The 16,273-nt window shown below is 40.0% G+C and overlaps 1 protein-coding gene and 1 long non-coding RNA gene across 9 annotated transcripts in view; one reads left to right on the top strand and one right to left on the bottom strand.

Annotated features, from left to right (window-relative positions):
* The first annotated feature begins 29 nt into the window (after window positions 1-29).
* LOC120380302 lies at window positions 30-14,456 on the top strand. Of its 4 annotated transcripts, XR_005587699.1 has the most exons (7): window positions 30-190; window positions 749-985; window positions 5,234-5,330; window positions 8,420-8,494; window positions 12,927-12,962; window positions 13,599-13,649; window positions 14,350-14,456. It is a non-coding gene; the product is annotated as an uncharacterized LOC120380302 (long non-coding RNA). The 4 variants fall into 4 exon arrangements; XR_005587700.1 differs by lacking the exon at window positions 13,599-13,649 and having other exon boundaries at window positions 14,350-14,455; XR_005587698.1 differs by lacking the exons at window positions 13,599-13,649; window positions 14,350-14,456 and having other exon boundaries at window positions 12,927-13,581.
* Window positions 3,430-16,273, bottom strand: part of SS18L1 (SS18L1 subunit of BAF chromatin remodeling complex) — a 30,595-nt gene continuing 17,751 nt past the window's right edge. For 2 of the 5 annotated variants that reach the window (XM_039497884.1, XM_039497885.1), the window contains exons 7-11: window positions 15,011-15,112; window positions 14,339-14,431; window positions 8,486-8,605; window positions 6,084-6,211; window positions 3,431-5,800 (exon numbers count right to left, since the gene is read on the bottom strand). In XM_039497884.1, coding sequence (XP_039353818.1) covers window positions 5,774-5,800; window positions 6,084-6,211; window positions 8,486-8,605; window positions 14,339-14,431; window positions 15,011-15,112 — 470 coding nt within the window. In that variant the 3' untranslated portion in view covers window positions 3,431-5,773. Of the gene's footprint in view, window positions 5,801-6,083; window positions 6,212-8,485; window positions 8,606-13,543; window positions 13,605-14,338; window positions 14,432-15,010; window positions 15,113-16,273 lie in introns of those variants that run through there. The other 3 variants (XM_039497888.1, XM_039497886.1, XM_039497887.1) reach the window with 3 other exon arrangements.

Raw genomic sequence — 16,273 nt, 5'->3', positions numbered from 1 at the left:
CTCCCCTAGGTAAGAAAAGCGCGGGGAAAAGGAGTGCGGTCAAATGCGAGCCCCGCCTAACGGCGCCGTGCGGGCTCGAGCCGCGCTGTCCCTTCCCCGCTTGGGTTTCAGCCGGCGGAATGCTCTCCCGCCGACATCGCGCCCGTGAGCACGCAGGAGCCTGGGGCTGGGCGAAGAACCAGCTCATTAGGTGGCCTCCAGTTGCCCAATCCTGGCCCTGCCCACGGAGCTCGGGGTCTGGCCCCAGCCCTGAGGATGAGTAGGGGGGGACTGGCGGCCAAGAAGAGGGAGTCCTGGGGAGAGAGCGGCGGGCATGTTCTCTGCCCGGAGATGCCCTTGTGCGTGTTCAAAAGCAGCTGTACAAAGTCCTTGCTGGGCAGACGCTGATTCTGCGTTAGAAACGACCTAGGGCAGTGGGTCCCAAACGGGGGTTTGCAAAATGTTACAGGGGGTTCTTGGGGCGGGGGGGAATCCCTAATGGCAGACAGAGCTGTCCCTAGGGCCCCCAGGCAGCACGGGGCCAGCAGCCCAGAGCCCCTAGACGTCCAAGAGCCAAGCCGATCAAAGCAAGCGTATCTAGCACGCTGAGGAGATTTAAACTTCAAGACTCCTTATAAGAAATGGAAAGGGAGGTGGATATTTTTTGCTGTTTTTAAATAGGCAGCTAGTATTGTTTTTTAAATTATTATGAAGAACAAGTTTAAGCTTTGTTGTAATGTGTGTGGTTTGCCTGGACTGTTCAATGCAGGGCTGGTGTAACCACTAGGCGGCTGCTAAGGATGCCAAGATTTGGGGGCACCAAAAAGCGGTATCTGGCATCATGGGAGTCAACTGAGTGGGGCAGGGCGGGGAGCGAGGGGCACCACGCAGGATGGTCAGTGGGAGCCTGTGGCGAAGCAAGGAGGAGACAGCTGATTGGGCATGACGACCAGCACGGCCAAGGGACAGAGCTGTTGGGGGAGGCAGGACGCAGTCCTGAGCTCAGGTGAGCTTTGCCCTCCAACGCGCCGTGCCTGGGGCCGGGCGCAGCCACCTCCTGGCACGAGGGAAAGTAAAACTAAACCCTGGAGGGGAAAGGGCTGGTGCAGGTGCCACTTCCAAACACACACCCCCCCTGGTGGCACTGTACCAACGTGGGGAGCCAGCCCTGATCCCCAGGGAGATCCTCACTTGCTCCCTGGGAGAGCCGGGCTCTGCCCTCCTTGCCCCTGGGTCCCCCCCGCCGGAGGGTGAAGTACTCAGAGCCTGGGAACGTTTAGAGACCCTGCAAGCTGGGGGCAGTCTCAGCCTCTCTTGCTCATAGGTTCCCCCAGGCCAGAAGGGACCGTTGTGATCATCTCCTCTGACCCCCTTGTATGAATTCTAATGAACAATGCCACATTATGCAGTATTCATTTTTGAAAGTTTATAATAAGCGATGCTCTGGGAGTAGGGAGGGGGGGCGCAAGGTGGAAGTTTTGCGTAGGGCACAAAATATCCTTGCACCGGCCCTGCCTGAATGCTTCTGTAGGAGGAACTCTGAGGTGGCTTCTTAAATACCTTCATGCTGTTTCACATCTGATACTCCTTGATGAAACATAGGAGTCTTGTCTTATAACAGACTTATTTAAAGTGATACAAGCTATGAAAGTGAGATCTTGGAAGAGTGTTGTCATTTTCATAATATAATAAAAATACTGTAATGATAAATAATAGTGTGTAATAAGCATGTCACAAAAACAAATTTTCTATTTCCAAGATCACTGCTTTTATAATTTAGGCTCAGGTAAAGTAGAAAATCCCTGGAAATACATCTCTACCCTGATATAACGGTGTCCTCGGGAGCCAAAAAATCTTACCACGTTATAGGTGGAATCGTGTTATATTGAACTTGCTTTGATCTGCTGGAGTGTGCAGCCCTGCCCCTCCTCCCCCCTGAGCACTGCTTTACCGCGTTATATCCAAATTTGTGTTATATCGGGTTGCGTTATATTGGGGTAGAGGTGTATTCATTTTTAGAAGGGGGTTCGTGAGACTTGACATTTTAGTGAAAGGGGTTCATAGGTTGTTAAAGTTTGGGAACCACTGATCTAGAGCTTTGTCTGAGGGCCCTGAAATCGTCAGTGCTTTCTCTTGTGTTATCTTATCAGGCTCTTGAAATAGAGCCCTGGCCTGGCAAAGACGGGCTTAACTTCACTCCTGGGATATGATGACACAGCAGCTGGGAGGATGCTTCCCACCACATTAGATGCATGCTGGCTCCCCATAAGGTAGTGCACTTAAAAATAGCAGTGATACCAGGGTGGTTGGAACTAGCCACCTGAATCCAATCTTGCCTGCCCCGCAGGTATGTATTTGGACACAAGCCTGAGCAACTGCCTGTGCTGCCATGGCCACCCTGCTATTTTTAGTGTGCTAGCTAGAGTAGAGCTAGCACGTTTGTCTACCCAGGGTCAGAATTAACCTTTTGGTGCTGTGCAGACCTACCCATTGGAAGGACTGCCATTGACGTCACTAGATGGACTTGCAATGCATAAAGTTAAGCATGTGCATAAATCTTTGCAATATCAGAGCTTTCATCTTTTGGGCCTGAGCCTGCTCCCATTAATATCATTAGGAGTTTTACCTTTGACATCAGTGAAAGCAGGGGACTTATCTGCAACATTAAGTTACAGTCTATCCTCCAGAGACAGCCTGCTTCTTGCTTGCATATATATACCTGCCCCTGGAAATTTCCACTACATGCATCCGACGAAGTGGGTATTCACCCACGAAAGCTCATGCTCCAATACGTCTGTTAGTCTATAAGGTGCCACAGGACTCTTTGCTGCTTTTACAGATCCAGACTAGCACGGCTACCCCTCTGATAGTGGAGGATATAACGCTGTCCTCGGGAGCCAAAAAATCTTACCACGTTATTGGTGAAACCGCGTTATATTGAACTTGCTTTGATCCACCAGAGCATGCAGCCCCATCCCCCTCCTCCCCCCAGGAGCGCTGCTTTACCGCGTTATATCCAAATTTGTGTTATATCTGGTTGCGTTATATCGGGGTAGAGGTGTATAATGCTTGATCTTTGCAGATTGAACAAAATTTAGAAGGGATTCTCAAACGGGGTTGGGAACCCTCAGGGGGTGGTGAAGTTATTACATGGGGGGTTGCGAGCTGTCAGCCTCCACCCCAAACCCTGCTTTGCCTCTAACATTTATAATGGTGTTAAATAAATTAAAAAGTGTTTTTAATTTATAAGGGGGGTCACACTCAGAGGCTTGCTATGTGAAAGGGGGCACCAGTACAAAAGTTTGAGAAACACTGACTTAGAACATCTGAAAACTGTAGTAAGTGTTTTTACATGCATTGAGCTTTACCTGAAGACTATCGGGGGAGGGAGTGTGATGAGGCATTGCTTCCAAAAAGTCTGCAATAAAAACTGAATCTCCCATTGTTATTACACTGGTCCTTTTTTAAAAAGTCTTTGCATCATAGGAAAAGTACCATCAATAGGCTTCATAATCAGTTCATTTTAACCTAAACCAGTTTCAAGCATTCTGTATTACAAAACAGAAAATGATACAATTAATGAAAAAAGTCAAAATGCTGGCATCACTTTTTGTTTCCACATTAATACATAAAAATGGACAACACATTAAATAAACATTTTGTTATTAACAATTAGAAATATTAACACCAAAAATCATGTATAAATTAGGAAATAAATGTACAAACTATTTCCAAAGTGCTCTTTCAAATACAGTATATACACAACATTCAAGAAATTCTTAATGTAAGACATTTCAGATAGAAGTAATGTTGCTGTTTAATTTTTTTTAAATGTTGTTCATATTCTCTCAAAAGGATTATATTAGCACTTTCAAAAACCACATAAAAGGCATATTTCCAAGCTGGCAAGGAACAATATTGCATTCTCCTGGCTATCTGTAACATTAACATAGATAAAAAAAAACAAACCCTCATACTTCTTTTCTGTGCCTTATCTGATATTTAAAAGTACTCAGTTGTATGAAAACACCAGCAGGAAGGAAAAGAGAAATAAAGAATGAATAAAAATGCTAACTCCATTTCACTGATCAGCAATTAGAAGTGTTAATGCTGCAAGGGCAGAGCTTGAACAACATTTAATAATAAACCATTTAGCTATCAAGTATTAAGATTTTCCTTTTCAGGAAAAACAAATCCAAACCTGAAGCGTGATATCTAAATTTTCTGGGTGGTGTTAGTTTTCAGAATATAAAAATTCCACAACTCAAAATATAATCCAATAAACACTTCAAAAGGAGAAAACTCACAGAAGATATATTTAACTCTATACTCTGAAAGTTCCAGTTAACCTTAAGGTAATATTTCACTTTTTAAAAAAATGTATATTAAATAAATTTTAGCCATTTTAACCCTTTAGTCACAGACAATTTAGACATATTTTACTCAGCAGTAAAAATCCCATTTTTTAAAAAAATGTAAAACTGAATATAAACTACTTTTTACTTTTATTGTTCATGTTGGCTTTTAAGTACCACTGTCCCTATATTTCTCATTCTCCCTCTATAGGTTTTCCTTTAATGGTTGAATCCCATTAACAATCACCTTTCCATATGCATAATGAATGTTCATTGTTAAAGCTGAATTACTGATTTTTCCTTTGAAACAAAGATGGATTTTTTACACCAATTCTAAATTACTTCTATCAAGCTACTAGAGAAAAGCAAAAGCGATGAATAACTGCAGAAAAAGTCAATTTGATAACCTGATTTTATTTACAGTTATAATGCTTGCTAGAAAATCTGAACTAGTAGGGCAATGGAAGAACCAGAAATTAAAGAGCAAACAACTGGCTACCTGGGAAATTTGGCATGAATATTTATAAGTTGTGATAAAATTTGGAGTAGCATATTTAAGAATGGAATGTGGTCACATATTTGTCAGCTAAACATGATATGAAGCAATACTGATTTCTAGTAGACTTACAGATTCATTCCCAGAGTTTTCTTTTATTTCTTTTACCCATGACATATACCATACTTAAACCATACTTTCATGGATCTATAAAAGGTGCTTCTGGATATTCATATTTCCTTGAAAACAGGTTTTGATCATCTCTTCACCTTTTACTACAAAAATGTGGAATTGTGCAGATATTACATTAGAAGACATGGGTAATTAGCTATATAAATTTGCTGAGCATAATGTCCTCAGCAAATGAAATATTACTTCAATTGTTTTTATTTTTGTCTTATAGTGTGGAAATTGATTCAACATAAAGAATGCCCCCGTCTCCATACCGTAAAGTAGTACATTTGAGAGCCATGGATTTCAGAGGCTCTCATATACAACAGGTAAACTGCAATGTATCCAGTTAAACATAGGTTCATAACCTACATTAGAATAACTGCCTGGGCAGAGCTGTGACTGAGTGATCTTTGTATTTAGCTGGATTGCAGAATACCCTAGCTGTTTCCCAGATCTGGGCACATCATAACTCTGATCAAATGACCCCTAAGCTATTTAGAAACATCAAGAATGGGAAAAAAAACAAACCTCTGCATTGTATCAACATACATACTATACACAGCACCAAATATATCAAACCATTAAAGCATTGTCTTGTTACCAGTAGTGCACTGCTTCATATCCAGCATGAAATGAACACTGTTCACATACAGACGCTGCTTTGTGCTAAGGGGTAACCAACATATTACAATTAATCAAAACTGCCAGTACATCCAGTTCAAAAGATGGATATACTATTGAAATGAATCAGATACAGGAGCTTCTCCCTTTATTGCTGGTAGTTTCCATATTGACCCTGTTAAAAATTACAAAATACGACACATTAGAAGATAATATCATTTCTGTGTCATGCACTCAGGGGGACTGGATGAAACTATTATCTTTTGGCTTACAAAACTGGATGGGCCCAATAATGCATTGCCAATACTAGGGAATCCAATGTGAGTATATGACAATGGATCTGGGTCTTCAACCTCATAGCTTCTCTTGTGTGCAAGAAAAAGCTGATTTCTTCCAAGGCAGAGCTTCCTGAAAAAGGCTAATCCAGACCCTTTACGGCAGAAATTAAGATAATTTACCTGCTCATAGCCATAAGGCCTCTGTTGTTGGGCAGATGGTCCTGTCTGAGAAGCTCTGTAACTTCCATATTGCTGCCCCTGTCCCTGTTGGTAGCTGGAATACTGTGAAGAGGCTCCTTGTGCGGGACCTGCAAAGGAAAGATAGCAAGAACTGTAAGAGGCCAGTATGGCTCTATCAGAAGCTTTTTAATTACCTAAAAATCAAAAAGGAATCCTACAAAAAGTGGAAACATAGATGAATAGATCAGTACAAAAGAGTAGTACAAGCAGGTATGGACAAAATCAGAAAAGCGAAAGCACAAAATGAGTCACACCTTAAAAGGGACATAAAAGGCAATAAGAAGAGGTTCTTTAAATATATTAGAATCAAAAGAAAAAGGAAAGAAGGAAAGTTCAGGCCCTCTGCTTAACAGGGAAAGAGAGATAATAACTGACCACATCAAGAAGGCTGAGGTGTTTAATACCTATTTTGCTTGCTCCACTAAAAAGATTGATTAATGGTGATCAGATACTCAACCCAATTAATGCTAACAAGATGGAAGGAATGCAAGTCAAAATAGAGAAAGAACAGGTTAAAGAATATTTAGATAAGTTAAATGTATTAAAATAAGAAGGGCCTGATGAAATTCATCCTAGTGTATTTAAGAAACTAGTTGAAGCAATCTCAGAACTGTCACAATTATTTTCGAGATCTCATGGAAGATGGGTGACCTCCCAGAGGGCTGGCGAAGAGCAAACATACTACTTCTCTTTAAGAATTGGAGCAAAGAAGACACAGGGAATTATAGACCAGTCAGCCTAACTTTGATGCCTGGAAAGATACTGGAACAAATTAAACAATCAGTTTGTACTAGCCTAGTGGATGGAAACAATAGATGTGATATATCTTGATTTAAAGAAGACTGTTAACTCAGTCCCACATGCCATTCTAATAAGCAAACTAGAGAAATGTTGTCTAGATGAAATTTCTCTAAGGTGAGTACACAACTGTTGAAAGAATACTTAGGAGAATAGTTATCAATGGTTTGCTATCAAATTGAGAGGACGTATCTAGTGGGATACCATGGGGTCAGTCCTGAGTCCAGTTTTATTTAATAATTTTCATTAATGACTTGGATAATGGAGTGGAGTATATGCTGATAAAATTTGCAGTGGGGCTCGGGCGGCGCTTTCATGTGTCCAGGGCTCCGGCTGCTGTGGGGAGCCCAGAGCCCTTTAGATCCTGATGGAGCCCTGCTGCTGCTACCCTGGGGCTGCGGAAGTGGGGCTCCACCGGCGATTTAAAGGGTCTGGGGCTCCAGCTGCTGTGGGGAGCCCAGGGCCCTTTAGATCCTGCTGGAGCCCTGGGGCTGCGGAAGTGGGGCTCCACCGGCAATTTAAAGGGTCTGGGGCTCCCTGCAGCAGCTGGAGCCTGGAGCTCTTTAAATCACTGCCGGAGCCCTGCCGCCCCTCCCCCGATATAATGGGGTTTCAGCTATAACGTGGTAGGGATTTTTGGCTCCCAAGGACCGTGTTATATTGGGGTAGAGGTGTACCTATAATGCTGCCAAGGTCAGCAAGACCCTGAAGTAATGTACCTTGTAAGTGCCAGTCAGGCAAATCAAAGCTGCTTTTCCCCACAAATGGTCCTTCACGTCCTTTCTCAAACCCTAGGGATATTTCTATTACTTATTGCTTTTTATGCCAATCTCAAAGCCCTGTGACGTGGTCACCATCCTGTGGCTGAGCATGTTCAGACCATTGCTCTTAGAGACCATGAACACCACTACTTGCTGATCAGCAATATGAAATGCTCTCTTCATTTGAGGGACTCAAAGTACTGCTTCTAAAGTACCCTAATCTGAGTAGAGAGACCATGACCAGCTATCAAGCCTGGATTCTTTATATGGTAGTGGAGAGCATCATCATTTTGTGAGCAGAATGGCCCAAAAATTTCTCGTTTAGTGCGCTAGTGCAAGAATATTCAGATCACATTCAATCCTTTTTCCTCAGCAATTGACAGTAAAGCATATATGCTATTACAAGAAATCTATGTGAGGTGGCAGTGATTTTGTGGGATTCCTTCCATTTTACATTATATAAAAATTTCACATTTATGAAGCCTGAGCACTAGTATAATAACCCACCACCCAAACCTGTAAAAAAGGCAATAATGTGGGGAATAAACATGCTGTCTGTCTACCCAGCTTTCCCAGCCCTTGGTGTCAAGGAGTCAGAGATCCTGTATGATGTGTGATAACATCCACTGGGCTGAACCAGATACTACATTTGTTATAAGTTAAAGCTGGTGCCTTGAGCTACAAAGGGAGATAGACAATTTATCTGTTTGTTCCTAGGTACAGAATGGACAAATTTATACCAAGGATTGCAAACACAAGACATGCCAAAGAAGACTTCCTCACCATATCCAGGTTGTTGTCCTGGATAGTTTTGCTGATTTGGGTACTGTTGCTGTGAATATGTTTGCTGTTGCGCAGCTCCCTGTTGGTATCCTGCCTGTGGCTGGCTATACTGGGAATTTCCTAGAAAGGGGAAGATTGATATAGTTTATGTACAGACTCAGCAGTTGTCCCAATATAGTTGCTGTTCACGCTGAAAATAACTGAATGAGGTTTGTTGATATGAAAAGGGTAGTCCTTTAAAAAAGAGCCTGCCTTCCACTATATTTTACTAATCAGTAAAGAGGAGGTTATTCCTCTAGTTATTTTTAGCTCATTTGAAGAGGCTGTGTTTTTGTTTCACGTATGAAAAAAGTTTTCTTTAAGAAGTCTACATGCACATTCTCCCCTCTCCCTCCCACCAGCTGCTCCCTTTTCCTCTTACATTTTAAACATCAGCTCTCTTTTAATCAAAAATTTAAAAATAAAATATACGTTTTAAAAGAGCAGAATAACTTTGTTTCCAACACATTACAAATTAGGAAAAATATACACTCCTAATTATATATTTTTCTTTTGATAACACATAAAGACCAAGTAAAGTCTATTCCAGGGGAGGCCAAACTGTGGCTTGTGAGCCTCATGCGGTTCTTTTACAGTTAAAATGCAGCTCTTGGAGCCTCCCATGTCTCCCCATTCTCTGCCTACCAGACTGATTCGGGGAGCTAGGGGCTTCAGCCCTTTGGCGAGGTGGTGGAGCTAGGGGCTTCTGCCCAGCAGAGAGTGGAGTCTAGGGGTCTCAGCCCCATGGGAGGCACCTGCCAGGGCTTGGGGCTTCAGCAGAAATGGGGCTGAAGTCCCGAGCTTTGGCAGGCAAGCCCTGCGGGGATGAAGCCCTGAGACCCCCCCCAGGCCCCACATGACAGAAGCCTCTAGCCCCACCACCCCGCTGAAAGGCTGCAGCCCCAGGCCCCGGCAGGCACACCCCAGCTCTCAAACTTCTGAAGATTGTAGTATGCAGCTCTGGTCAGTAAGTTTGGCCATCCCTGGTCTATTCAAGTGCACATCCTACAGTTTGTACACAGTCATATTCATGTATTTATTTGGATACTCATAGTATCTAGCATTCTTTAAGAAAACTGACTTTTAAATTTGTGGGTGATCAAAATTTCCCCAATATACCCCAGCCTATTTGAACTGCAAAGGCTTATCCTTAATTCACTAAATTTTATTTTCCATTAAGTTGATATTTTGGCTTTCCTCTAGTTTGTGGTAATCTACAAAAAGCAAGTGGGTTGAAAAGGAAACATTACCACACAAAGCTTCTGTGTGACCAAAACATTGGGCCTGAATCTTCACTCCTTTACAGCTGGTAGTCATTACACTGATGTAAAGTGGGTATCAAATGTTACCCAATCAGAACAGTAGCATTTAATAGCCATTTTATCCAGGTATAAAGAACTACACAAGGTTTGAGGCAAACAAGTATCAGGCATGTTGACTTTTAAGGAAAATAAAACATAATAGAAGTTAAGGCTAAACCATTGTGGTATGAATTAATTACTGCACAATGGAGAAACTCTGATCGCTTAAAATAATAAAGAAATTTACTTCATGTTCTATCTTCCTACGTGTTTTTGTAAGACAGATTTTCAGAAATGACATGTATTTTAGATTGCAGGGATCACTTACCTTCAGTACTGTGTTGAATTCTGACACTGGTTACCAGGTTTATTTTATTTTTATATATATATTAAAATTGTTGTAGCTTGGAAAGTTACAAGATTAATTGACTACTTCAGTTTAAGGTATATTTTATGGCCGTTTTTTGCCACTCTGTTTTTCTCACTGTTTTCTTTTGGAGATTAATATGTCTAATTCACTTAGTAATAACATGATGAATTTACTTTCTGTTTTGCAGCTTTTTCTATCCTTTCCTGAGTGCTGTCAATAGGGGGCAGCTGATAATGAATCACGCACAGGGGAATTCCAACTCTCATAATATAATTAACTCAAAATATGCTGGACATTGGAGAGTTGCCAGAGGCAGTTCCTTGTTCCTCAAAAGGAAGTCCTATACAGAATTGTTCATTACACACAAGCTAATTTTAGAATGTATAATTAATTTAAAAGGGACACTGTAAAATTTGGGTGGCCCAAAATTTGACCTGCCTTTTTATTTTTAAGTTAGAGGGGCTTCACCAACCAATTCTTCACAGGGAAAATCCTGACTCAAAGGTCTACACTGCAGTGTAAGCCCAGGGTTAGTAGAATTCGAATTAGCAGATCCTGGGTTTAATGTAGGGTTTGAGCATCTACACTCATTTGTAACTCATTGTTGAACCCTGGGCCCCAACATGGGGTCTGTCTACATTGTATTATGCAGGCCCGAATGCAACCACCCATATCTGAGACTTCCTAGTGCCCTCACAAAATGTGGCTGATCTAGCCGTTTGTTCATAGTGAAGTGTGGGAAAACATGACCGTGCAGCAAACTTGACTGTCCAGAGGACAAAGGAAGTACGTCAGTGGGATGCTTTTGGTGGACTTCCTGAGATTGCGTATACACTGCAAAGCAATAGGCTCGAACCGTGAGTCCCAGCTTGACTCAGGGTCAGACCCTCCATCCCCGTGGAGTCCTGGGTCCATGCTCTGGATTAGTGTGGTTTGTGTGTAGATGGAAGGAAGGTAGGCTTGAGCCTGAATTCAAACCCTGGTCTTACATTGCAGGATAGACATACCCTAAGTCTCCACAACATAGAGCCCACCAAAACTGTGTGACCTGCCTGCTATGCAGGCAGATGTTAACAATTATATAGATTCTGAAAAGAAAGATCCCACCCTTCCCTGGGGTGGGTCTGTTAGCTAAGGAGCAGAACTAAGAGTGCACTGAAGAATTCCCAAAAACCCCTCACACATGAAAATTTTGGGGATATGGTCCCTCTGTTCTTCCCACTTTTCACCACTGGAGCAGCCCTATTCTAAATAAACACAGTTAACAGTCTTAGGATGGACAGAGAAGGCTGAGAGAACTACAAAGCTCAGCTGTTTTATGTGGCCAACAGGGTTTACATGATGTATATACCAGGAGTCAGGATTTGGCCCTGTATGATTTTGTTTTAAAGCAAATGTGCTTTCTCTTTAAAACAAGAAATTCAGTCACCCAGCATTCATAGGATTAAATACTACCTTATAATGCACACTGTAATTCCTATATGCTTCAATAGGAGTTATACATTAGAATTTTATGGATGAAATTGATCCATAATGAACAACCCTATACTATGCAAATAGTCTAATAATAAAGAAAAATCAGTAAGGAAACACTTCATTTTCAAACTTCCACAGGGTTACTGTAAAACACAGTAGTGGGTTAAAAACTAAAATGATATTTTAGAAAACTCATTTCAGATACCTTGACAGAGTCCTCCTGAAATGACTTTAGAGTAGTTACTATTTTCATTCAGATATTTAATTATATTCATAACTTTCAACCCAGCTCTATAAATAGATTATATTTAAAATCTGTTTTACTCTTTAGAATCAGATTTTGTTTTTCAAAAACATGCAAAGTGCATTGGCTTTAATTTGCAATTTGTTGAATCCTAGATCTGCATAAATCCCATTTCTTGTGGAGCTCACAGTAGGGGCAGATGGGATGTAAGGGGTTGTTTATTCATCTACATCACTGAACATGCAAATAACCAGCCTACCCCGAAATGGATAGTTTTTCTAATCAAAAACTGTCCCAAAGGTAAAAGAAGAGAGTCTCGATGACAAGAGTGCCAGGACACAACAGCTGGCGTCCCAAGAAGCCCTCCCACTGTATTTGCTTTCAGTTCATAAATAATAATATTCTTTATTCATATTTCCAAGGAAAATAAGGCATTTCATTGTTATGGGACCCTGCAATTTTTTATTGGAACTATTAAAACATTTAAAGGGAAATCCAGTTTGCAAATTTGCAAACAACAAAATGAACGAAGTCTCTACATAAAAGTTGGTTTCCTCAGATGAGATGTCGTAGTAATTTAATTTAAGTGATTCTAGTGATTGAGCTTCCAAAAATGTTCAGGCAATGGGGTCATTAAATTGGCTGAAAATTCTACCATTCCTTTCTGGAATAAATATGCTGAATCTTGCTGAAATGACATAGTGATATAGTGTCACTATTATCAAGGAGGAAAATAAACCTCATTATACTGAAATTAAATTATCTCAGCCAATCAGTAGTGCAGGAGGCTGTGGCAGTACTGATGTGTGATATTCAGGTTTTTCTCATGCTTGATTTGCAAAATCACAGTGGTACAGATTTTCAAAGGCATTTAGGTGCCTGACTCCCATTAACTTTCAAGGGAAGTTAGATACCTACTTTAAAATCTTTCCCTATATGATAATTTCTCAATAACTGTACTGTGAATATACAAATCTTTCTACTCTAACTGCTATAATCCCTTTGCTCCAGGTGGTTCCTGTGGTAAAAAATTTGCCTGCAACAAAGGTACCTGCTACCATCTCTTCATCTTAAACAGACTAACTCCAACATTTATATGAAAGAAAAAGCATATTAAAAAGCAAAGGAAATGTGGCTGTCATAGTGGTGACGGTGAAATTGTAAGGTTTCTTTTTAATGTTAAAATCCTTTGATTAATTTCACTCACAACCATTTTTCTCCTCTCTTATCCTCCCTCTTTGTTCCCTGTTGGCCAGCAAGGTGTTTATCCCCAGAATAACTGATATATATTTGTTTATTTGCCGTTTTGAAACATAATGAAACAAAAAATATTAGTTATTCAAAGGAGAAGAGCTTCCTTGACCTGTAAAAAGGGAGTGAGTCAGGGTGGGGAAATGAAATAAGAGAACAGGAGGAGGAAATGAGGAGAGAGAATAATACTTTGGAGCAGTTTGATAGCCTATACCAGTTTTTGTATTTTTTCCCTCTTTCTAATTTTAAGTTTGAATATTTAATTATACATTAAATAGTAATAACTCAAGTGCTTCCTGTTAACTTGATAGGAACAACAGGCCTGATTCCACAGCCTTTACTCATCTCAGTAGTCCCAATTATTTAAGCTGTTGGGTCTTCTTTATATTTACTTCTACTGCGCCTCACTATTTGCTCTGCTTCCAATTTTAGTGCTGTCTGAAAATTAAGAAATACGAGGCCATCATTTCATCTCAGTTACAGGTGTGAAACCCCATTCATTTGTGCTTTTGGCCAGTTGGCTTTTCACAATACCTAAAGACCAATATGCCTTCCCTCAATTTGAAAAAAAGTTTCCATCTATAGCGACTATTTGTTCCCTAATCTTAAGCCATTTTTCTAACTCTCGCACCTTAGTTTACTTCCCCCACAATGATCTCTGACCTTAACAATTAATATATTAAGAGCCACTTATATCTCAATTTAAAGTTAAATGAAAACACCATACAGCATGTTTTTTAAGAAAAGAAATAATTGTGGTATTATAGCTAATATTTCCTCACACATAAAAAACTTGCTAATATCTAACACTATAACTGCAGCTAGTTCAGCTACACATGTTCTGTTGTCAGCAATGTGTTGTTTAGTAGTGCACACAAGGCTTATATGTGAGCTAGTAATCATTAACCTACATAGTCACTAACATTACCTAATGTTGTGCATAGTGTTTTGAGATATATATAATATAAAAGTTGCTATACATAACTAAATTCTATTTTATAGACACTTCTGAGTAACGTTCAATTTAGGAAAATATTTTAGTCTAGCAGCTGAGCAGTGTTTGAATTCTGCAGAAATGCTATAAAACAGTTTTCATATTTTTCCTAAGTAGACTTAGTACTTTATGTAGCTTAGAGCTTTTGTTTGCATAGATTGCAAATATATCTTCTCACCTCCTTCATAGTAATGCTGTGTGGAGTCCTCAAATGACCTGTCATAGCTCTGCTCGGTATAGGATGACTGCTGATATGCATAATCACCATGACCTGCAATCAGACAGTAAGAAAGAGACAAAATGGACAAGGTTAATCAAAAAGGTTCATCTGAGCCATAGTTTGTTTTGGCACATGTATTATATAATTGTTTGTGTTTGTATTACAATGTAGAGAGTACCTATTATGTTTTATACATAATTAAATAATTACACACACACACACAAACACACACAATTTAAAGTCAGATAGCTTCACAGATTAGGCCAAAAGAAAGAAAGAGCTCAAGTGGGCAAATCTGAGGTAGATAGCTTGCTGGTGAAAATGACAATGCATTTGCCAAGTCTGAAGTAGCACTCCTTGCTAAACTGAGTGTGTACCCTAGCCCAGGAATTCTCCTGTAGGCTTTCTGCTCTTTTCAGGATGCAGTTGATAATGGTGCTACGATGAACATGTGTACACAAAATCATATGTATTGGGAACAGGAGTTGCTGGCATTTCAGGTTGGAAACAAATCTTATAGGTTATTTGGTTTCCAATTTTTTAACTCTTGGATGTGGCTGTCGTACAACTCAGTACCACATCAAGCTCTGCTGCATCAATTTTAGAGTTACTATTACTCAGCAAAATTACCATCTGGATAATATTGCTGGTTCATGGGCTCTGATGAGCCTTGTCCATGGCTGTACTGTTCACTGTAATACTCCTCCTGCCCCATGTACTGTTGAGAGGAACCTGTAAACCAAAAGGAAAGAGAGAGAGAGAGAGTTTTAAGTAGCCCATGAACCCAAAGGGAGATTTTTCATTATTTAGATATTCTTGAAGTGAACTGTGTTTTCTTCTGGGAGAAATCACTTGAGTTTTATATGTTCAGAACTGTTTCAAAGATGTTTTTTCTCATTGGAAAGGAAAACTGCTTTTGCTAAATCTGAGAATGAAAGTTTAATTTAATATTAGAATTGTATAGCTGTCATAATAGAGCAAGAAAAACCCTACCAGTTGACATAATTAATCTACTCGCCTGAGTTGCCCAATAGCATAAAACCTAAAGGAATCCTGTGCATAACAATATAGTTAGCATTAAATGTCTATGAGTATCCAATCAGAAAATAAACCAAAATTTCATAATTTAAATTCATTTTACATCAGAATTGGTCTAGCAGTTTCTTCACTTTATATAATGGTTTCCAAGATGTTTTCAGTCACGATTGATAGTGGTGAAATTATCCTTTGGTGCCTATTGGAAATAATTTTCCTAATAATTTTATTAAGGCTTATCACCACTCAGTTTCCATACAAACATTCCTTTATTAATCCAAAGGCCACTTGATGTTGGTTATATCCAAAATATCAATATAAGCATACACACTAATATTCTATACCCTACTAACACTACAGTTATAAGCACTGGCCAAAACACTTACAACAGGTGCAAGCCCAGGAGGTACCTTCCTATCATAGCGTGACACGAGGGGTTAAAGAAAGTTCTGACAAAAACTACTAAAGATCCTTGCTTTTTATACACTATAACAAACAAGTGATGTCATTGCTGGTTATTGGACCTTACCCAAAGACAGAAAAGGGAGTCATAGGACTACACCTTGCACTTGGTTTCCAATTAACCATGCTTCCCTATTTCCAAGCCTTAAATAAGGTAATGCTGGTATTTAGGGTCACTACAAATTTAACCCAAACAATTCTTCTCTTTCTCATGTTTGTATTCTTTGAGATTTTTGCTCATGTTAACATTCAAACTCAAAATCATAATTTACTTAGTTCCAATGTAGGCCCATATACAAAATATAAATCTATATTTATAACTGAAATCTCATTTGCAGAGACCTCTTCCTTATTAAGAACACTTCCACATTGGGACTAATGGCCTGATCCAAAGCC

Source organism: Mauremys reevesii, linkage group 13 (genome assembly GCF_016161935.1).
Source record: "Mauremys reevesii isolate NIE-2019 linkage group 13, ASM1616193v1, whole genome shotgun sequence".
Lineage (NCBI taxonomy): Eukaryota > Metazoa > Chordata > Testudines > Geoemydidae > Mauremys > Mauremys reevesii.
The sequence above is the reverse complement of the archived record's forward strand: the minus strand, read 5'-3'. Positions and strand labels throughout refer to the sequence as shown.